The sequence below is a fragment of the Drosophila hydei genome, unplaced genomic scaffold, assembly GCF_003285905.1.
Source record: "Drosophila hydei strain 15085-1641.00,03,60 unplaced genomic scaffold, DhydRS2 tig00000413-arrow-arrow-pilon, whole genome shotgun sequence".
Taxonomy (NCBI): domain Eukaryota; kingdom Metazoa; phylum Arthropoda; class Insecta; order Diptera; family Drosophilidae; genus Drosophila; species Drosophila hydei.
In genome coordinates, this window is record NW_022045725.1 from 73,119 (window position 1) to 97,683 (window position 24,565).

General features: G+C 41.3%; 1 protein-coding gene across 1 annotated transcript; it reads right to left on the reverse strand.

Annotated features, from left to right (window-relative positions):
• Positions 1–2,204: 2,204 nt before the first annotated feature.
• Positions 2,205–13,567, reverse strand: LOC111596751 (kinesin-related protein 12). The gene is made up of 2 exons (XM_023311083.2): positions 12,445–13,567; positions 2,205–3,607 (listed from the first exon to the last, which is right to left on the reverse strand). The coding sequence occupies exons 1-2, from the start codon at positions 12,876–12,878 to the stop codon at positions 2,725–2,727; spliced, it is 1,317 nt and encodes a 438-aa protein (XP_023166851.2). The 5' UTR covers positions 12,879–13,567; the 3' UTR covers positions 2,205–2,724.
• Between the last annotated feature and the right edge of the window lie 10,998 nt (positions 13,568–24,565).

Genomic DNA, 24,565 nt, shown 5'->3' on the forward strand with positions numbered 1-24,565 from the left:
ACGCCTAGCTCATCGCTGGACCAGCAACTTATTGATTAAGACTATAAATACCCGATCAACGCTGGACCTGCCACCGACGCCTAGTTCATCGCTGGACCAGCAACATATTAATTTATACATATACATATACATACATATATATATATATATATATATATGTATATGTGTGTGTGTGTAATATTTTATTTTAGATGTATATAACTAGGTCTAGCAAATGGGCTGCTGGAGTTGCCGCCGCATTCTTTGGAACGACGCGCCGCCAAAGTAATTAAACAATATAATTAATTACATATTAATATTAACTTGGTAATTGCAACAATTTTTTTGCTGTTTTTTTTCAATAATTCTTTTCTTTTTAATTTTTTTTCTTTTTTGGCGCTGCAACAAAAAATTATTTAAAAAAAAGATACGGGAAAAAGAGAAACGAAAGCTTACGTTGTACGAGAGAAAATGCGTAATAAAATCAATGAAAGCTGCGAGCGAAAGTTGCAAAATGCAAGAGCTTAAGAGAGCTAAGACGTAAGTCGCTTGCTCGCTCTCTCTTAAGCTGGCGCTCAGACAAATGCTGAGCCGCTCACAAAGGCAACTCTTCGAAAACGCACCACTAATACTAAATGCTCTTCCTTAATATTCATAAATATATGCAATACACATGCATATAGGTCTACAATATATATATATATATGTGTGTGTGTATGTGTGCGTGTTATGCACATGGATCATATGTTTTGTGTATGTGTATTTTTTTGCTTTTTTGTTTTCATTCTTATTTTCGTTTAACTCTTAAGCAAAAAACTTAAATTTCTATCACAGCCATTTTTATTTTTCGAAGAAAAAAATTGATTCTTTTTGTTGTTATTTTTTTTGTTTGTTTGTTGTTTGTTGTTGTTTTTGCCCAATTGCTGTTTAAAAAATGTTACAATACTTATAATTCTCTTGCTTGTTTTGAATGCACTTTTGTTGGTTTGTTTGTTTTGTTTGTTGCTTTGTTGCGTCAATATTTTAAAAAATTCTAATTGCACTTTTTTTTGTGTATATATCTTTAAATTGCTATTTAATAATCCAAGTTTCAACTTTTTCATTACATTTTCTTGTTTGTTGTGCATAGAGTTTTGCTTTTGCTTTTGTTGTTCTTTTGTTCTTGTTTTTCTTGCTCTCTTTTGAACACAAGGAAATGTGGCAAATTATCAAAAAATCAAAAATAATACAAAAAAATAAATGAAACCGTTAGCCACACGCTAAGCTCGCCCACCGCCAACAGCCAGAACCAAAACAAGAGAACGAACAGTGTGACCAGATCTCAGTTAATTATTTTTGCTATTTTTTAATCACTGGCCAATTAGAATTTTGGTTTAGTTTAAATTTAATTGGAAATATAATTTTGGTATTCTATGTTTAGTTTTTTAATACTTTGTGGAGTGAGGCAGGCCTGTAGGGGCGGGCACATAAGACTGTAGCAATATATATTTTAGTTTTCCCATTCTCTTCGTTTTGTTTTTTCTTTTAATTTTTAACTTTTACTGTGACTAGGAGAACGGAATTTGTATATAGTTGATTTATTTTAATTTTTTTTTTGTTTTGTTTTTAAACAAAGCGCAGTAAAAATAAACTATATGAAAATTGTTGCCTGGGTAAAGCGGCAGGAACTAGTTTTTTTTATATATATTTTTATTTTGTTAAAGTGAAACAGAAGTGGGATTGTGCCTTTGTGGAACCGTTTGGGCGGAACTTGAAATTCATGCATGATTTGATTTAAGGCTCAGGCGAGTATTATTATCATTATTACAATTATTGTTTTTTTTTTTGTTTCAGTTTTTTTTTGCTGGAATGTGATCTGAGCCTTTGGATCGCATCGTAATGCTCAAGTGTTTTTCACCTTCTATTTCTTTTTCTCTTTTTTGTTAGCCCTATTTTGTAGGAGCTGGCACAATTGTACTTAGGGAATTTTTTGTATTTTTTCGTCTTTTTTTAGGATATTTGAAAAAATACAAAAAAAAAAAACTGACGCCTTACCCTAGCCTAGAGCTTTCGATTAGTCGATGACTCTCTTGCTCCTTCTCTCTATATTTTACCTTTGCTTTTTTACCGTCATATATATATGTATATATATATATATATATCACTCGGCTACTTAAAGATTTGATATACAAATTTTTGTTGTATTTTTGTTGTATTTTTCTTTTTTTTTTTTTTTTGACTACAAATTCTTTGATTTTTGTTAGAAATTTTTGTGTTTCCGTTATTCGAGAAGACACAAAATGTTATTGAAACAAAAGTTTTGTACAAATTGCGAGACAATTATTTGCTTTCTTCTTGTCTTTTCTCTTTCTCTCTATTTTGTGTATGTGCCAAGGCGAGACTGAGGCATGCAACAAGCACCTACTTGCAGCTGCCCTAACGAAACCACAAAAGGAAAATCGAGCAAAAAATATTCAGATATCAATTATTACCCATCCCTAGACTCTAACCCTGCCTAACTGTAAATTGGGCTTAGTCGTTAGCTTAGTGCCTAAGTCTAAGTCTTAATTTATAATTAGCGCTAAATTCTAAGCCTAAAAACTCTTTGCTCTTTGTCTTGTGTAATTGTAAATGTTTGTTTTTTGCTGCTGCTGCTGCTGCTGTTGCTGCTGCTGCTGTTATTTTTGCAGTTGCTTTTGTTTGTTGGTTGTCGGTTGTTTTAGGGTTGTCTGCCTGTCCACCTGCCAGCATCCCTTACTGATACTTTCATGTCTCCAGCGAGGTGACAACCAGATTATGAAACACGCTCGCCGACTCGCTCATCATGGCCGCCTGGCCGCACGAGTCGCTGCCGCTGCTCGGCTGTGTCGGCGTGCCGAGACGCAGTGCATCCATTATGACCTCGAAGTCCTTTTGATTCTGGTTCATATCGAAGTTAACCAGCTCCAGGTGATCAGCTGCGCCGCCGCCGCTGCAGCTGCCGTTGGTCAGTTTGACACGTTTGTGATGGTTGCCGCCGATGCTTTGGTCGTTGTTGCTGCCGATGCCGGCCCCGGCGCCGGCGCCGAGCCCCACAACATCCAAGGGGCAATCCTCAATGGCCGAGATGAGTCGCTGCGGCGGTATATAGAACTGTGAGAGCGCCTCACGCACCAGCCGATCGCTCTCATCCTCGCTGTTGCTGCGCAAACGCTTCCGCGAGGCGGACAGTGCTGCACGCTCCAGCTGTTCGGCGCCCTGCGTTATCTCCGGATCGATCAATGGCATCGGCGCATTGATGGCGCTCAGCTCTCGGTCGAGTATCTCCAGATCGTTGACCAGATTGCTATTCGATAGATGGCGCTTGCGTGCCGCCACAGCAGCGGCGGCCACAATGGAGGACGACGACGAGGATGAGGGGGAGGTGCTGGAGCTGGAAGAGGATATTGAGCTGCTGTTAGCTGCTAGGGGCGTGGCACCGTGACGCAGCAGCTGCGGCGACTGATGATTCTCAATGGAGCAAATGGTGCGTGCGCCGTTGACATCTCCATAAGGCTTGTTGTTGTTGTTTGTGCTGCCGCTGTTGTTGTTGTGGTTAATTGGCTTGGCATCGTCCATGTTAGGCTGGAATATATTCTCACGCGCCAATTCCATGCTGTTGTTATCGGTTCTATAAGTCAGAGAGGGAGAGAGAGAGAGAGAAAGTGGTAAGGGAAAGTTAGTTGAGTTTTTGTGAAAAGACATTGGCAAAACGGTATAAAAGGTAAATACGAGAAAAACCTGTGCGACAATCAGACGAGCACAGACGCGTGTGTGCGTGTGTGCGTGCGTGCGTGTGTGTGTGTGTGTGTGTGTGTGTGTGTGTGTGTGTGTGTGTGTGTGTGTGTGTGTGTGTGTGTGTGTGTGTGTGTGTGTGTGTGTGTGTGTGTGTGTGTGTGTGTATTACGTAAACGATAACAATCATCGATAACTTTAATTAGCATTAAATTGTATCAATATATAACTACCGATATTATCGATAATTTTTATATACCTTAAGATTATGTATTTATCTATACAGCATTATCTAATGCCCGGAATCACCGTTATTTACCTATGACACAGCGTTTAGTGCGTTTCAAAAATGTTATCGATAGTTCTGATGCAAACATTGGCTGTTATCATATGAAATGACTCATCATTTGTTAATTTCAAAAGTTCTCGCAACGCCCAAACATTAAGGAGCTCCCCCATCCGACTCCATGTTCTACACGCGCCGCATCCATAAACCGTCCCAACAGCACCCCACCCCAAAACTGGAATCGAGGCAAAAGTGTCAGCGTGTATTATCGATGTCAGTTTTGCAGGCCAGTATGCTGGTCCGTGGGTCGCACATTAATTAACTGGGCCAACTGTGCGCCGCTTGGAGCCAGTTAAAACGGGCTAACGCAAACGCAAAAGCTGGCGGCTGGCGACCAACGGCGAAGTAAATTTCAGCTAATTTCTCTTTCAATAAAAGCAAGCGACAGACCGACCGAACGACCGACACGCCCCTCTGCGCCGCCCCTAACCAACGGCCCACCTTACGAGCGTAGTTTAGCCAATATGCCAAAGCGTTTGAAAAAGCAGCAGCAACAACAACAGCAACAAATACAAATGTGAATTAAGGCAGCAAAGGTAGAAGACAAAGCCATCAAAAAAACGAAGAAGAAGAAGCAGCAGCAGAGTGGGACAACGACAGCGACGCATTAAAATGCGCAGCTGAGCATGTCAATGCTCACTATTAAAGCAGAAAAGAGCAACAAACACAAATACAAGCACACACACATACACACGCACTCAATAACGGACAAGAATGGCATGGGCAAGGTGCATGGTAGAGAGGGAGAGAGAAGGAGAGTGTAAGCGCGGATAGGCGCAGAGGTGCAGGCGCGCGCGAAAAAAAATGAAAGCGAAAGTACGTAGGAATCCGTATGAAAACAAAATGAACCACTCAAAAATACCCTATACAATAGCAAGTTAATTCAAATACATATGTATACACATGTATATTTTTATATATATAGTAAAAATATATTCCATATATACATATAATCATGTTTCATTATGTATTTATATATACCCCACTAAGACTGACTTTGCTCTAACAATAGTCCACGCCGCTACACACTCTTCACACCAATTTTTCAAGGGTATTAAAACACAATATGAAAACAACGAAACGCTAAAGAAGCAGCGTTAACAAATCGCGCGCTCCAGAGCTTTATAGAAACCAAAACCAGAAAGCGTACAACAACAATAACGGCGCAACGTAACACAGAGTCAAAGAGAGCGTGGGGTTAGGAAGTACATCAGTCGAAAAAAAAGTATATTAGTTTAGTTGTTGTTGCTATTATTGCCTGTTGAATGTGTTGCTCGCAGCACCGTTAACTTGAAATGTTGCTTGGGCCAAGAGGCGAAGGTAGGGGCGCGTCGCACACACGAAATGGGAGCAACGACAGCGAAGCAGCAGGCAAAAGGGTAAGCAGCAAAAAGCAGCAACTCACTGACCAAAAATAAGTTGCCAAAAGCAGAGCGCAGAGCACGGCGCAGAGGGCGCAGCCAAAGCATGTTAAATGCAGCCGCAGCGGCGAATGCGACGACTGCAGCGCTGGCTCTAGCGCCAGCGCCAGCATTCATTGCACAAGTGACCCCAAAATAAAAGTTGCCAACAGCAAAAAGTTTGCGGGGGGAGGGGGGTTCGGAACGTTTTATGCTCTGCTGTCATGCTCAAGTGCTTTATCCATCATATTACATAAAATATTCATCTGCAAGAGAGAGCCAGAGAGAAGGCAAGTGTGAGAGGTAGAGCGAGTGCTACCCCTTATCCTCAGCCGCATTGCTTTTCAGCTTCCAAAAGAAGCTTTAAATTTTGAATAAATCAAAGCAATCAAAATTACACTTGGCAAGCGGATCGCACAAAGCTCTGCTTTTCACTTCAGTATGACGACATCAAAGCGCTTGGCTTGAGCTTACACTCGATTGCGCTTTCGAGTTCTTCTGACAGCAATTAATAGTAATAAAGCTTTTATCAATGTTTTTGGGATGCCATCGCGTTGACATTGAGTAGCTACAAAAGCAACGGCCACATATTGACAGTGTGTAAGAGTGAGAGCGCGCGCGCTCAATCACTTGTAAGCGAGTCTGTGTGTGTGTGTGTATGTGTACATACGAACTCAAGTATGCGCGCGTGTGTACGACTGTGTGCGTTTGCATGGCATGCGACCGATAAGCAAACGGTATTGTCCACTCTGCTTCAATAGCAAACTGACTCGACGAAACAGGGAGAGGGGGCAAGTGAAGCTTTGCTTACTACTTGTTAGCTTCTTTTTTTCTTTGTTTTGTCTTATCTGTGTTTTCGTTTTGCGCACGTTTTCTCGATGGTCTGTGGCGAAATATGCCGCTGTCTCTTATGTATTCGAGCGTTTGGTAGGGAGACAATACTATACACATATACAAGCACACAATTCATAGGAAAATTGGGGCATATTAAGCGCTTCACCTGCGTGGCGCGGCGTGGCGTGTGCCTGTTGGCCCCGCCTTCTTTGGCCTTCGCAGCGCCTCCCACACTTTGTGCGTTCTGTTTCTTTGATTATGATTTCGAGTTCAAGGCTATTAACTCGTGTATTTACAAATTATCTATCATTTGCCTTGATGCGATCCTTACAAATAACGTTCTCGTTTATACTTGACTAGCATATACCCCATCGATGCTTAAGTTATGCCTTTTCTTTATAAAAAGCTCTTGATATACATAAATATAACGACATACATATGTAGGCATATACACACATACATATGTACTTTTATAAACGTCTCCATCTGCCTGTGCCTGCCCCATACATACACTTGCACAACTTAATTATACACATTTTTAATGAGTACAGGGTATATGAAATGCACAAGTGGAGCAAGCGACGGCTAGCGATGGCAAGCAACGCAGTCTAAAAATGTTAAATAAAAAATGTCACACAATCGAACAAGTGCAAAAAGAAAAAGAAAAAACGAGGAACAGCGCGTCGACAACGTATGTAGAAATGGAAGCGAAGGCAAATGACGTTATAACGGTAGAGGGGCGCAAAGTCGCAAATGTAGGACGACGCACATTCGTTCGTGCGCTGCAGGGGTCGCTTCGAGCCGCAGGAGGCGGCGTATGTCACAGACAACTTCATTTAAAGAGTAGGGCGAGAACAGAACGAACACCCCACACCCAATCCGATACAAGCTTAGCCCAACAACCTAACCCAGTCGCACTCACACACATGTATATTCACATACATACGTACACACATAATACTTCCCCTCCACCACACTACCACACACTTTACTGTTTGTTGCTCCGTTTCGCTTCGTGTGATATGCTGGCCATGCAAATTGAATTTAAAGTGATTTTAAAGAGCGAATTCGCTGTGGTTGCCCCTTGAGTAGATTTCGCTGCTAGTCTCTTTCTCAGTCTGCCTCTTACAGCAACACTATACATTTTTACTTATCAGCCGTTATTTGTCAATATGTATGCATGGGCGCATGTGTCTGTATATATATTGATAAGCAATTACAAATAGCAACAAATATGTGAAAATGCAGAGCGCGCGCGTGTCGTCACCTAAAAACAAATACTTAAGAATGTTCACAAGATTGGATTGTGAATAATCGTTTAATTATATATGCATACACACATATGTATATAATATTGAACAAAGCTTAAAACGCTAGGAGTTCTGAGTATGCATTCATACGTCTATGTACATATGTACGAACTGTTAATGGATATGTAAATGTATGTATGAACGTATGACAACGTATATATCACTCTCAGAAGCAAATAAAAAAAGTAGCCCGTCCTCCCCTCGTCAATTCTAATTGTATAATCTAATTGTTCTAGAATCTAGATGCTTTAAATGCGCGCCCAGACAAACAAATGCAAATGGCACACGCCCTACGCCTTCTCATCCATGTGATTTCTGAGTATGCAAGCGTGAGTGTATCTGTGAGTGAGCGAGTGTTTGTAAAGTAGGCAATCGCAGCTTGTGGTGCAATCGTTACCGAATAGATGAGATGCGCAACAAAAGCACCAGCAGCAGCAACCGCCGCAGCAGGCCCAACAACAACAGCAGCAGCCAAAGCGACAGCAGCAATAGAAACAACAGACAATATAACAGAAAACTATAAAAACGTCGTCGCAGTCGCGAATTATTACGACGCCGCAAAATGGGGCGGTGGGTTACAAAATATGTGCAAAGAGCAAAGTGAACAAGCGAACGAACGAACGCATAAGCGAGGGAGCGCGAGCGCCTCTCTAGCACTCTCGCTAGCTCTCTCTTCCTCTCTCTCTATCTCGCTGGGTGCATTTGCCTGTGTAAATGTGTTGTGTTTGTAGTAAGGCGAAAGCAAAGGGGGTGTGTTTAGAGGCGTCTGATGCGGTAAGAAATTGAATAAGCATTTGGTGTTTTTAAATACGTTTTTACAACTACAGAAAAAACTAAATCGCGTTCCGATAACTATCTGAAACCGATAATATACTGTGCTGTCTTTAGGTTAAGAACGCTATGCAGGCGGCACAATAAATTAGATTACACACATACATACATAGATAAATAAGCATGCACAGTACATAGAACATATGCAGACAACCAACAAAACAGGCATGTATACACTGTACTTACATACGAACATACATTTTGTCATTTTCTTTTATAAATTTCTCCAACATACATTAAGCGCCTATTTTTTTCTCTCTTTTAATTAAATTATCGATTGCTGCTGCTGCATGGCAACTTCAAAGTAATAAGCGCATAGGCATATATGCATGTGTGTGTGTGTGTGTATGTAACAACATGCATAAACATATATACCTATATGCATGCACAGGCATACTTACAAATGAATGTACATATGCAAGCGTCTCACTGGAGAAAACATGTCAAACAAAGCAAAACGAAGCAAAAACGGAAACGCAGCACACGAAACGGCAGCAGCGGCAACAAAGACGTCGGCGTCAACGTCGCGCCAGCAGCAGCGACAGCGACCAACTCTATGCCAAGAAGCGAATCAAAAGCCAAAAGGAAAAACTGAGATTGCGATGAATTAAGTTTTTGGCTGCGCGCAAAAATAAACAACAAAAAGAAGAGCTTCAAATGGCTATGTGCATGTGTGTAGTAACGGCATTTTATTTGTTTTCTCTCCTTGCAGGCGCGCTGAAGCAAGTGAAACAAAGAGGAAGCGCCAACAACTACTGCAAAAAGAAAGCCAAAGCGGCGCTATGTCCATCACACTAGATGATGATAAATGACAGTTGCTGGGGTGCGCGCTATCCAAAGGGAGGAGCGAAAATTGAAGTTGCTACGCCATAATCTTGACACGCGTACGTAGGCAAAAAGCAATATCAAATACAACGTAACAATGTTAACAGTAAAGCAAATGGCAAAGCCAGTTGTAAGAATACAACTTCATAAACTCAGACCAAGCGCAAAACAAAAGAAATACACAAAAATCAACAACAATAACACTATTATTCTATATACTGGCGCAGAGCACAGTAGGCCAGGCTATTTAACGGCAAACGCCAGTGGTGGCAGGCAACAGCAGCGAGCCCAGCAAAAAAAAAATAAACAAACTCAACTGCTTGACATTAAGGAAATAAGATAAACAAAAATTTCTATAAATTTCAAATTATGTACATTGTATATTGAGTAGGTCTAAATTCCGAAATATCGATAAGCTTTTATCAATATACACATTGGATACATACACAAGGCTTACACAGATACATACATAGCAACCACTTCAGGCAGGCCATCTATTCCTGCAGGGCATGCAGCCTTTGCCTTGAGAGAGCGCTGAGCGCCAAAGAGCATAAAAACTGCATACGAAAAGAAAGGCAGCAGCGGCAACAAAAGCAATAGCTGTTAATGATCACCAATACATATGCAATAACCAATTGCGCTCAATAATTGAAACGCATTTCAAGATCAGCTCAAATCAAATACAGTATTTTTTCTTTTTTATTTTTTAGCCGTAATTCTTTCGTAATATTGTATTTTGTGTGTTAAAAGTTTTAATAACTCTTTGGACTCTGCATGGCTAAAAATAATTATACGCATACACACACACAGATGAACATACTAATGTCGCTGTCTGTGTGTGTGTGTTTGCAAAGTCTGAAGGTTTTGGTTGCGTTTTGTGCTGTTGTTGTTGATGTTGGCATGCGCTGGCTTTGGCTTGTGGTATTGTGTGTATGTATGTGAATATATATATATATAATATATAAGTATGTATGTATATATCATATGTATGTATATATCTATGTATGTAATCTAGAGGTGCACTAACAACAAAAACAGCAACGTTGGTTGCTATCATCGCAGTCGCTACTCTCAGTTGCTGCTGCTGTTATGGTTGCTTTTTGTTGCAAGTGGAACGTGATTATTTCAACGAGCGCAACGTTTTTTAGCGCACACATATATGTATATATATATATATATATAAATGCATATACAGACACTGTGTGTGTATTTCTACAGCTTGCTTTGATTTCTTTTGGTTTTTTGTTACTGCTGCTGCTGCTGCTGCTCGCGCTATCTGCGAAGGTTGTTTCCCGCTGTATTTGGGTGCGCGTGTTGTTTTTGTTTTTGTTGTGTTTTAAACGTTTTTCTTTTCTTTTGTGTTTTCTGTTCCTGTCTTTACGAATTTTTTGTTTCGCTGATTGACAGCAATAACTTGATTATTGACTATCGTGCGTATGCGATAATTACGATCGATTATCGATATATGTGTATGCCAAATTGTTATCGAATCTTAAATGTATCTTATTTTTCATACCCTGTAACCATTTGGAATACCTTAATAGGGTTTAATCAAGTCGTTCCCAAGCTATGTATGTATGTATGTATGTATGTATGTATGTATGTATGTATGTATGTATGTATCTATGTATGTATGTATGTATGTATGTATCTATGTATCTATGTATGTATGTATGTATGTATGTATGTATGTATGTATGTATGTATGTATGTATGTATGTATGTATCTATGTATGTATGTACGTACGTATATGTATATGTATATATGTACATATACGTATACACGTTAGTCGAGCATACTTTACTAGAATACTCTTGTTGCTGTTGTATTGCCTCTCATCTTTACTCGCTGCTGCATACACACGCCCTTCTTTACAGAGCCAGACAAACTGACAGACGGAAGAGACAGACAGACACACAGTCAGACAGTCGGACAATTTTAGTTGGCTCGCCTGCTGCTGCTGCTGCTGTTGCTGCTGGCTGACTGCGTTTTTTTCTCTTTTCTAGTTGCTGCCTCCTCTGCGCTGCCGTTTTTCGTTTCGTTTTGTATTTTGTGTCGTTTCTGTTTGAACTGTTTGCTGTTTGTTGTTGTTATTGTTTAATGTCTCTTGAGTATCTGCTTTGGTTTGCTTTGCTGTGCTTCGTTTTGCTTTGCGCTTGGCCTGAATGCAACAAAAAATAAATAAATAAAAGAAATACTGTGCACGTTCGCTATAATGAACTAATTGTAGTCAAGTTGGTTTTCCCCTCCTCCCTCGTTCTCCACACACACGCTTTCACAAAACATAGAAAACATAGAAATTCCGTCTGTCTATCGGGCTGTGTGTATGTTGGGTAAATTTATCGTTCATTTTAACGACAGCTTACTGTACGCTCATTGTGTGGCCTGCAACCATAGCTGTTGTTGTAAGCCTGCAGGAAGCTACGGCGGCGACTAGCTGCGGTTGGCGTTGACCACAGCCTAAAGACGGAAATATCCTTGTGAGCGCGTCAAGTTACACAGCAAGCAAAACTGAACGAAATACTTGTTAGAGCGTTGCCACGCAGGCAATAAAATGCCACTAACAAGAGCTGCTATAACCCAACATCATTTCCAATGATCACTTCAAACAGATTATAACAACGCAGAAAGCGAAATACATGCATATGCATACACATTTAGAAACTGTTATATGTATATTTAGCACACTTCAACTATTTTGAGTAATCGCCTTATTTCTTGCGCTCTTCGTCGCCTAGACACGCACTTTGGCCTTTCGCTAACTGCGAAGGTTGCTACACGCTCACGCACAAACTTTAAAGGGCAATCGAGTGAACGAACACGCGTGGGCTACGGCTACGGCAACGGCAACGGCTAAAGCGCGAGCCAGTGTTGCCAATTTAGCTTTTTAAAAAGTTAATACTAACATATATTTAATGTATAACTAAATGGAGTAGTTGTTCATTTCCAATTTAACACTTCTTAAAGAAAAAGGGTATTGCCAAGTCGATACGTTTTAATTGGTTTTCAACCAACTTGTTTTTAGTTATTTTCTTTGTTTTTGGTTTTTTTTTTTGGCTGGCAGCACTGGCTCCCTGTCACAGCTTATAATCAGACACATATTCATATATATGCACATACATTGCATTGACATATGCAGTTACACATATGTCTGTATGTATGTGTGCTTTTCATTCTTGTACTTACTTTGGCAAATTCTGCAGGTAACGCATTTGCTTCTCACGTCTCAGCTCATCGGTAAGTCGGCAATAGGTGTTATTGATGCACACGCTGCGGCGCAAATTCGCCTCAGAGTCCTTAATGCGCTCAAGCTTGTGGGCGCACAGCTGCAGGATGCGTTTGCGCTCCTCGCGCTGACGTAGCTTTGGCGAGATCATTGGCACGCGCGACCGATGATGATGATAGCCAATGGGGGGTGAACAACGCGGCGGTCCAAACATGTCCGAATCATCATCGCTGCCGCTGCCGCTGCCATTGCCGCCGTTGCCATTCGCTGCATTTGTATTGGTTGGCAAGGTCATTGTGCGATGTGTCTGTGTCTGTGTCTGTGTCGATGCCTGTGAATGTGTCTGCTCGTGTGTGTGCGTGCGCGACTGCAAGTGTGTGCGTCTGAATCGCATTCAAAGCTTCGCTTTCGGACTCTTTAAGTCTCTCTTTTTGAACTACTACTGCTGCTGCTTCTGCTCTTCTTCTTTTTGCTTAGTTGCTGTTGCAATTGTTGGTGCTTCTTCCCACTGCACACAAGGTAAACCGCAAAGCGTTCATATGTTTATTTTTGTAATGGATTTTATTTTTTTTTTCTTGTGTTAAATTCTCACTTTTTTGAATGTTTTTTATGTTGAATGTTCTCTCGTAGTAAAATTTTAACACACTGATTTTTATAATTGTTGGCTTTTGATAGGAAGTAGCCTACTTCTTTTCGTCCTCATATATTTTCTTTTTTTGCAATTACAACACGCGTTTGTATAGGGGAGCGTGTGTATGTGTGCGTGCGTGTGTTTGCTCTCTGGTATGTTGCTGCTTGCGTCGCTGTCGCTGCGCTGTTGCTGTGTGAGATTTCACTTTGCTTTTGCTGTTTGTTTTTGTTTGTATATATGTGTGTGCGTGTGTGGCCCGTTATGTTTCGTTAATTTTGCATTAACTCGCACGCTTTGTCTTTTAGTTGTATTTGCATTTGTATTTGTATTTGTATTTATATTTGTATTTGCATTTGCATTTGTATTTGCATTAGCGTTTGTATTTACCTCTGGTATCAAAATTCAAAATAATCCAGGACTTTTGAATTTATTCGAGGGCACAGAACCCAACAAAAATAAATTTAAAAAAATAACAAAAAAAAACAACTGTATATATTATATTATTAACTGTTCAGTTAGGCACACAGTGTTGACAATTACAATTCAAGTTGGCAGCCTTTTTCTTATTTATTTATGTTAAGTATTTTTGTTTTATTTATTTATTTGGTTTCTGGATATTTTCTTTGAACACGCGGCTTCTTTAGGCGGTGGGCAGTGCAAGTGCAGTTTGGAGGGCTAAATAGGGGGCGCGGTTTAAAAAAGGGCGACGCACACAAAGTCAAAAGAGAGAGAGGCACAAAAGTCTTTTACTAATTGTTTGATTTGTTCTTTGAATTAAATGTTTTTTTTGGTAATTGTAGGCGCCTGTTGAGGTTGCGTGAATGTGTAAAAGATAGAGAGTGAGAGAAAGAGAGCGCGCGGAACGTGTAAGTTGGGGAGCGCGTGGTTTTTGTTGTTGCGTTACTTGTGTTACTAGGCCGAACTTTGCCGCTGCCGCTTGCACGTCCGCACAGTTCTCGCGTTCGATGTGAACTGAAAATTGAATGAATGAAGCGCACGGGCTTTAGCTGGCATCAGCAGCGACAGCAGCAGCAGCGGCAGAGGCAGGCAGCGGCTGTTTTGTTTGCCTGACAGCAACGACGACGTCGTTGTCGACAGCGCGCACAGATGTTCAAGCTACTTCGGCTCGGTCTCTGGCGGCATCGCAGCCGCACGTACAAACGGAAGTAGCGGCCAGCAGAGACGTCGGCTAACCTAAGCTGAGCCGAACAGAGCAGAGCAGAGCAGAAGCGCCAGCCTAAGAGCGTAAAGAGAGCGTTGCTATACAGCATAAAGAGCACAGTGCATGGCGTACGTGCGTGCTGTGCTCTATATATATGTGTGTGTGTACGAGTGTCGGTGTGATATGCAAGATTTTGGCATTGGATGAGTGTGTGTGTGTGGGGCATTTTCTTAGCGTGTTTTGTTGTTTGTCTGCTGGTTGCTGCTGCTGCCATTTGTAACGGAAGCGAAACGCAAACACACGCGCCGCTGGCTCCAATAGCAAAGCAAAGGGCGGTGGCGGCGGGTGGGCTCACATTTGGCAAAATTTCGAGAACCTCTTGTGTTGTCTTTTGTCGCCTGCCGCTCCGGCGGCTTGGCACGCGCTTTGGCAGACGCTGCGGCCAATGAGCATCAAGTTTATAGTTTCCTTTTTGCATACACACACACATATATATACACATGTAGATGTTTGCATTATTTCATCTCTCCTTTTTTGCTAGTGTTTTTGTTTTTTTTTTTTTTATTATGTAAAAAGTGACTGGCCTTAAGCGACAGACGCCACAGACAGTCAGCGGCAGCATTTATTAAGTTGCCAGTCAGGCGCATGACAAATGGCGGCGACTCTATCAATATAATTTTTTCGGTTTTTTCTTTTTTTTGGCAAATGCAAATGCAAATGCTTACCAACTGTTCCCAATATGCAAGTTGCATGTGAATGTGTGTGTGTGTGTGAAAACTTGAGGTCACTTTTGGCACTCTCTTAATATGTGCCTATGCATGAGTGTGTATGTGTGTTTGCTTGTGTTCAGCCAGACTATACACAGTAAGCGTAATCTCTTACAAACACACAGGCCAACATCAAGCGCGCGCGCTTGAAGAGAGCGTCTTGTTGATCATTATGATTATTAAAGTTGTTTTTGTTGTTGCTAATTTCTTGTTATTAATTGCCACTGCGTCGACTTCTAATTCTTTGAAACAATTTTTACTTTGCTTGAGCTGCCAAAAGCAAAAAAAAAAATAACAAAATGGAATCCAGCGATAAACAATGCAAAATACAATTTTCTTGCTAAGCGTCATGACTCAAAATGTGTTTAACTGTGAACTGAGTGGGCAGCGAAATACATAAGAAGAAGCACAAAGCAGTGAAATAACTGTATCCTAAAAAACACAAATTGCAACCACGACCAATTTATACGAATGTATATACATATATATATATATATATATATATATATTTGCTTAACCTAGAAGATTTTCCTTTAGCGCATAAAAAATATGTATGTATGTATGTATATGTATAGGAAACAAAAAAACTGTGAACTAACCTCATTTCGTTTTTATTATGATGAGGAACTGTGGCAACAGCGAAAGAGAGAAAGAGATATATGGCAAATGTTTTTTGTTTTTTTTGTTTTCCTCGACCTTGCAGACGTGTGTACTTATTATCTATATAACTCAAACTTTTACTTGCTATGCACAAATACATACACACATGCGTACGTACTTATAAATAGCTGTTTATTTGCAAAAGTAATCATCAATGGAGTGCTACAAATGAACTGATTCGCTTTTAGTTCAATGTCAAATACATCTACACACACCACTACACACACCACTACACACATGCACACGCACGCATATATGCACGTGGCTGTGTGCATATCCTATTGCATTGACCTTTGGCGGCCTTCGCTGTTGCCCCTGGCCCCTGTCTCTGCTTGCTAGCTATCTCGCGCGTACCCCCATTTAAATTTGATTTTGCTGTGCGGCAGCAAACGGTATTTTGTAAAGATAAATTCAAATTACGTAATTAAGCAGGCCTAACAATTAAGTATTTATTGCTTTCAATTTGCTGCACGATAAGCCCAAAAGTACAAAACAAAAATCGTAACGCACACACACACAGAGATGCGACTGACGCACGCCGAGCTGCCAGCAGCAGAAGCAGCAGCGACAGCGTCAGCAACTACCTGCGGCGACTGAGCAAAAAGAAATCACCGCGCTTAATTTCAAGATGGTGTTTCGTTTTTATTTTTTACATTTATTTCTTTACTTTTCTGTTATTGATGTTGCTGTGTACGTTCTTTGGCCAAGGTGTGTGGGGGGCGGGGGGCGGCGACATGGCGGGCTTTGCGTTTAGCAGGTACTCTGAACAGCAAACGCAATGGCATACGAACAACAAAAGGTGCCGCAACGAAAACGAAAACGAAAACTGCCCACTGCCAAAGCAAAAGCAAAAACAAAAACAGCAGTAACAACAACAAAAACATAAGCAGCAACAGCGCTGTCAACGTCAACGCATATGCAGCAGCCGACGCTGTCGCGGCGTCTGCATTTCTCACACAATTCGCCAAAGTCGCGTTAAAGCCAAACAAAAACACAAATCCCAAAAGGCAGACGTGCCGCCCCCATGAACTAGTAGGATATATATATATATAAATGTATATATACATATACACACAGCTGTATCTCAGCTAAAGCTACAGCAACAATTTAATTATCAATAACATATTTAAGTTTCGTTTGCCTCTAACGCCCCACCATTGCCACTGGCTAACTGTGTCTGTGTTGTGTTTTCTTTTTTGTGTGTGTGTTTTTTTTGCGCGCACGCTCTCTTTTGCTGCTTGTCGTACGCTCTTTGCATTTGCAAAGCAGACACAGCAACGCAACTACAGTGCCCACTTCTCGCATATTTTTGAGTGCCATTTATATTTTTTAGCATCAATAGTTGTATTTCTATTATTATTTTACAGTTATTTCACAAAGTATATATTGTCATTTTATTATTAGTAACACTCTTTTAAATATATTTTTTTGTAATTCGATCTTCTGTTATCCAAATGTTAGAGCTAAAAGTATAAATACAACTACATGCGTTCATTCCATGCTACCTAAATGGTGTGTCTGTTGTATCATTAACATTCCATACAAACAGTCCCACTGTGCGCCGTGTGAATGAACGTATAAAAAGTGAGAGCGCGTCGCCGTCGCGCTCATAAACGAAAATCAATGACTCCCAATGCGCGCCGACGACTGTTGAGCGTCGTTTGCCCCGCAGCGTCGCAGCGTTCTCCTCCGCTCCATACAGCACATCACATTGGCTAGCTCTATTGTTTGTTGTTGCGGTGGCTTCTTCCTTCGTTCATTTGTTCTTGTTCTTGATATTGTTGTTGCCGTTGTCGTTGGCGGCCAAAGCAGCGCAGTGATAAATGCGTCAGCGTCAGCAGTTTTGACTGCGGCATGTGTGTGTGTTTGTGTGTGTGGTTGTGTGCGTGTCCTGTTCTTGTTGTTTTTATGCAGTAAAAATGACTCGTGTTTGGAGCATTGTTGATTTGAGTCTAAGTATTTAAAGTTGATGCTGGTGCTATTGCATACACACACACACACTTAAGCACAAGCAGAGAACAGGCCAGTTTTCGTTATTGTTACTGCTGTTGCCATTTTACAACGTCTGCGGGCGCTGCTGCCGTTGGCGTAGACGCTGCCAGCGTTGCCGTAGCTGTCGGTGCTTTTAACTGTGTGCCCTTCACAAAAAGTGGTCGTTGTTGTTGCTGTTTGTATGTTTACCTACATTTTATATGCACATACATAATAGCATGCAAGTTTGTGTGTGTGCGTGTGTGAATGTTTGCGTTTACGTATATTATACATAAATTTGGTCATGTTTGCAATATACAGAATCTATTGCAAAGCCTAAAGGCCCATCCAAAAGGGTAACGTAACTGTAATGCGACCAACGGAACGACTGGCTACAGCATATTCCCTACCTCCTTCTCTCCCTCTCTCTTTGATGGTCTGCTTCTCTGTTGGTTTGCCTGTCGCTCTCTTCGCTCTTTGTGTTTATGCTTTCAACATTGATACGTGCCACTTTTCGCCGACATCAGAGAGATACACAGACACATATACACACGCATATAATGCTGCAGCAGCGGCAGCGGAGGGACACGGACAGCTGGCTAAGTTTGTAATTAATTGCGGCCTTGCCACACACCGACCAACCAACCAACCAACCGACCAACCGACCAGCCGCCCGCCCACCCCCAACGTTGTATGTCCACTGGTGCTGCTGCGACGTGAGAAAGCTGTAGATGAAACGCTTCGCTTCTCCGCCTCGCTGCCCAGCGCTGCTGTCATGTTTTTTTCGCTCTTTGTGCGCTTAAAGACCCTGCACAGGGCAAATGCTGTTTTGGGCAGAGAAAGTGCGCTAGTTACAGTTGCAATATAAAGCTTTGACTTCACATCTAACCCCACCCCACCCCACACGCTCTTTGTGTCACTAATTGAGCAAACAACTGCTCAAGAGCGCACTTCGCCGCAAAGAGGATAGGGCTCGCCGTGATCAGCGACTAATTGCTTGCTTGAAACAGGCTCACTTCAGAATTAGAGCTAAGCAGAAACTAAATAATAATACTCAAAATGTATCGTATATATATATACATACATAGATACACACACACATACACACATGTAGTGTTCTCTTCTTTTTGACAGTACCGCCAATTTGAGTTCGATTTACAGTAAAACTTGCCGAAATCCTTTAAATTTAGCAAAGTCTTTTGGGCTCATTTTGTGTGCCGCCCGCACATTGCCTTTGCTACACCTTTATCTTCTCTTGCTTTTGCACTCACCCCAAATACAAGTAAAAAACATACGCCGTTGCTGGCTGGTGCATATGCTTCAGCTGTCTGGTCGGCCTGCCAGCATGTATTTATGTGCCTGTGTGTATATGTGTATGTATGTGTGCATGTATGCGTTTGTGCGTGTGTGTGCATGAGCCTGCTTATGCCTGTGCGCCTGGCTTCGGTTGCCGACAGCGGCTGCTGTTACTGCTGCTGCGACTGCTGTTTGCTGTGCTACTCACCTCTCACTCAACTTATCGCATAATCGCGACGCATTGTCAAGACTGAGACGGGCTCTGTGTATGTATGTATTACATGGTTGTATATGTGTATGTATGTGTGTATAATTGCTTTGCATTGACTTTGTTGTTGCTACTGCATCAGCAATGCAGTCTTTGATTTACTTATACAGACATATTTATGTATATATGTATGCATGTATGTATGTAAATATGCTTGCAGTTGTTCTTTAGCTATGACACGTTTTCGATTTTGATTTGTTTTGCATTAGCGTCAAAATAAACGTAAGCACAGCGCCACTGCATTACGTGTACAACTCACAAGCGCTACGTAATCTTTCTGCATAAAAAAATACAAAGAAATATGGTTCAAGGCATAAACAGATTTCGTAATCTTAATAAGCAGATGTCATCGCTTTTGTATGAATTTAAACACCATGTAAATACGTGTATGTGTGTGTAAATCTACGTGTTTACATACATACATTTATAATTGTCTGTCTGTATATACGTATGTAGGTATCTATACGAAAAAACTCTTTTTCCTCAACTGATTTGTACATACATACACACATATGTATGTATGTGCACATCTACATTCACATTTAAGTGTATGTGTGCTCATGTTCCATCCCATCGCATTTCATTTCACTTCTCATTTGGTCATTACCAAATCCACTTGTATTTCGCTGCTCCAATTGATTCCCAAGTTTGTTTGGCGACAATTCGGAATTATTCCGCCAGCACACACACATAAACACGCGCACATTTGTATACATGTGTATGCGTGTATGTGTACACATGTCGAAATGATTTTCATTTTCATTTATTGTGTTATTGCTTTTACTGCTGTTGCCGTTGCCGTTGCCGTCGTCGCCGCCGTTGACGTCGCTGCCACGCTGACTTCGCGGTCGCTTCTGTTATTGTAATTTGTGTTTGCCGTTTGCGTAGTTTAAACCTGTTGGGTCTAGTTGTTGTTGTCTTTATTTTGGAATCGTCGTTGTTGTCTCATACCCTGTACATCAAAATGCTGTACAGGCATTACTGTCACTTCTAACTGTTATATGTATGTATGTATTCAAAATTACTGGAACATTGGAATCAATGACGTTGTCCACTGGCAAAGCTTTCACTTTACTTGAATTTGAATATCTGCATTTACAGTTATATACTTAAGTAGAAGAAATAATATTATGGTATTTATCATAGCATACTTATTTGGTTGAGTATGCTTTGGATTACAGGGTGCTTCTCCATGAGTAGCTGCACATACGAACATATTTTATTTGTTAGATTTACAGCTAAAATACGAAAAGAGAATAGGAACGAGAGAAGCAGCCAAAACAGTTTCAGACGCTCGCACACACAGACAGGCATACACAAAGGCAGCTATGCGGTGTATGTGCGCTTGTGTATGGCTGTGTGGGACATGGCGCTGACTTGCCAAAGCGTTCAGCTTCCACTTCCACCCCCTTTACACGTATCGACTATATATTGTGGGCGTTTGTGTGTGTGCGCACAAATTTGGCGTCGCAATTGATAAGCGCTTGTGACGTCATGGCAGGTGAAGTTATTTTTTTGTGTTTCTTGATGGGCAGCGCAATGATCAAAAGCCATAACCGGTTTTAGCACGCACATGGGCAAGCAAGCGTTGTCAGACAGCGAAGAGGCATTAACATTAACATAATTATGTTAGGCTTAAGCCCAACATATATATTTGTATATGCATGCATATATACACGCTTAAATATCGCCCAATACAAACAAACAATGGCTTGCCCATTGGAGCAAAGACAAATTGATTTAATTACATTTCAAATATGTTAACAAGCTTCAGCAACAATAACCACAACTACAGCTGTAGCGATAACAAACTAAAAATGCACACGAAATGGAATTTCCGAATATCATAAACAGCGTCGACCGCAACAAGAAGCAACGTTGCGCTGCGCTAGCGTCGACGGCGACAACGACGCCGACGCTGACGTCGATGCTGGCGCGAACGCTAACATTGTGGCCGCTAGCGACGTCAACGCCTATGCCCGAGCGTCGACCTGTATTCGCGCGCGCTTTTTACGTTTGGTTTGTTTGCGGGCCTCTGGCATACAGATGCAGCCCTGCGTGCGTGTGTGCTTGCCTCTGTGTTTGTGTGCATACCTGTGCCAGACTAGGCAATTTCTGTGTGTTTGTATATGTATGCTTGTGTTTGGCTGTGCATATGTTGCCATTTAACTTGGGCCACTGAGACTGACGTTTGTTTTTTGTACTTTTTAGTTTTCATTTGCCGTGTTTTGTTGTTGTTATACGAGAGTGTGAAGCGGTAGCGGCAACGTCAACAGCTGGCGGTTATTGGACAGGCCGAATCGGCTTTATGACCATAAAAGCCATAAAAAAGCATGAAGAGCAGCAACAACAATAACCGAATAGCTCCAACGCAAGAGAGTGCCATCAAGAAAAATAACAACGTCACAGCTAGCAGTGCGCGCATATTCAGCGAGTTGCGCCAAAGAGAATATAAGAGCAATAAAGATACAGAAGTGAAGAGAGTGAGTGAGAGCGTTGACAATTTTATTCGAATTGCCGTCGTTGTTGTTGCTGTTGAATTTGTTTGTGTGTCTGTTTTGTTCTTATGCCGAAGCCGAGAGGTTGTGGGTGAGCGTATTACGTGCACGGGGGAGCGGGGCATAACGGACAAGGTTGTAAGCATGTGGCGTCGGTCGACGTTGACGTCGACGTCAACGTTGGCGTTAACGTTGTGCGTATGCCGCTCTTTATGTATGTATGTTTTTATATGTGTGCCTGTGTATGTGTGTTTATTTTCGAGCTTTTTGCTTGAGTTGTTTTTGGTTTTCATTATTTTTTTATTGCCACTTGCGTGTGCTGCCATTTAGCGCATTTAATTTAATAATTAAGTCGCTGATGGAGACGCGCGCGCGCTCTTTAACGCCAACACACACGGACACACACATAAGAACTAACATGCGTGCGAATGTAGTGTATGTAGCCCCATTCTGTTCGAAGTCCGCATTTTGTTAGCTACTTTGTTTTGCTATGGGCATGGTAAATGCATACAAAGAGCGCTGCTAAAGATCACGCTCTCTGAACGCGAAGGGCTTTGCAAGGGTAACGAGAATGTTTTGTTTAATTAACACGGTAAATACCGTTTAAGTGCGATTGGTTTAGCTTGGATGCCCGTCATACGTAGCGACGCTCGTCACTGCATTTCATAAATCCATTTCGGCAATACTCGCCGTCTATGTGTATATGTGTATGCACGTGTGCGTATGTGTGTATGTATATGTGTATGAATATGTGTATGTATGCGTGTATGCGTGAGCATACCCTTTTGCTCTTTGCACTCTATTCAGTTTTTATTTTATCTTTCATAAGTTTATCAAAACTTAACCAAATGCAATTAGCTAAACATGTTCGATCATCATTTGTCATGCATATGCCGACTTGTTCCTCTTTATTAAATTGACTTCACACATTTATATACAAATACATACATATAATCAAGTTGTCTATAAATTTGTGAATTAGGGCATTCTCGTTAGTTAACTCGCTTTGAAAGCTGCTCATTGTCGTACAATGGCCTAAATAAAAAAAACCCAAATAAACTTAAAAAAAGTTACCTTGAAGCAAACATTTTATACATGGGGCTAATGCCCGAAATATTGTTGAAATTTTTTCTGTTTATTTGTTTGTTTCGTTTTGTTTTTTTTTTTTGGCATGGATGTGACATTGATATAACTGCTGAGTCAAATCGTTGGGTCATTCGCCTATGCCTAGTCTAACGCGGCGAAGAGACCTTGCAGAGGACAGCAACTGGTTATCAGCTAACTATCATTTGCTATGGCACAATCAAAAGTAACTGCATCTCAATGTTTTTATATTCACGCTCATGTATACGCTGCTAAATTAACGGATCAGTTCTCGGCCGCGATACCAAACACTTTCGCGCACCAGCAATTATCTTGTCACCCATCTCGCTGCTGGCTTGTTATTTTGCAAAGTAAATACACACTGGCAATACATGGACAAGCGTGCACACAAACGCACACAGACACACACATACACGTGCACAGCCCAACAACCCACTAGGCGCTTACTCTTTTTACGGTTACACGTGCGTGCGTCGTCCTCGTCATTACTCTATGACCCTCCCCCTACTGTCCTCCCGCATACCCACAGCCCACTCTCATAAAATTATCAACACTCGACAAACCGAAACAGAGCGCAACGTTTGCCAGCCACACCGTTTTGCCGCCTCGCTCTTCCACTGTATCTCTCGTGGGGTCGCTCTCTCGCTCTCTTTCTGCCTATTGGCTCTGTTGGTGTCTTTGTTTTGTGCTCTCACTACATCTGCTACTTCGTGTGTACTTCGATTTCGGCGTTGGCTTCGTTTGCTTTGCTGTGTTTATAATACACTATGTTGGGTAACGAATCATATTAGCTACTTAAGTGATTTTAAAAGTGCTTAGATGTCTATCATTGGAGAAGTCTAAGTTTATTCATTTAATTTTTTAATATTTTATATGCCTATATGTTTAACAAATATTAATCTTTTAAGTACAACAACTTTAACTCTTAACATACGTTAGTATTTGCTGCTAGAAAAGTGAGTGCATGCATAGTTCGGCACTGTGTTATATATCGTAATACTTTACTTGTTGTTGTTTTTTATTGCGGTTTTGCATTTAGAAATTGATGATGATGCTTCTTTGTGTTTGCGTGCATGCGTGTGTGTGTATGCGTGTGCGTGTGGGAACGTTTTTCTTTTAAATTGAAACTGTAACACCAAAAGTGTGTGTGTGCATATGTATGAGTGTGTGTAGTAATGGTAGTAGTGGTACGCAAGTGGCCTATGGTCTGCCCACCCGGCCGTCGGTGTCTGCCTGTCCGCCTGCTGTGGTGGCCCAGGCTGTGGCCGGCAGTGGCGTCGACGGCGTGAAAAAACATTTTATGGTCTTCTGTTTAGCTTTTGAGTGGCTTTAAATGCGTTTCTCGACTGATTTTTATATACCTCGTGTCCCCTGCACGGGCGCACGCTCTCATGTGAGAGCATTCTTAGCATATTTTCGATTGATATCTTGTTTGAAAACCCGGCTAGGTACACTGTACAAATGGTCATGCATACCTGCCTTCAAATGGGCAGATGTATTTGTATTTATATGTACATACATATGTATGTTTATATGTATATATATGTGTGTAGACTAAGGTTTGGTGATTTTTTCGAACATTTCATTTGGCACTGCCTATTGCCTTCTCTCTCTTTTTGTATGCAATTTGAAATTTGTTGTTATTATCATTATTGCAATACGTGTTGTGTTAACTTAAATAATAACGATAGCAACAACAACAGCCCCAATGTTCAGATGAGCAA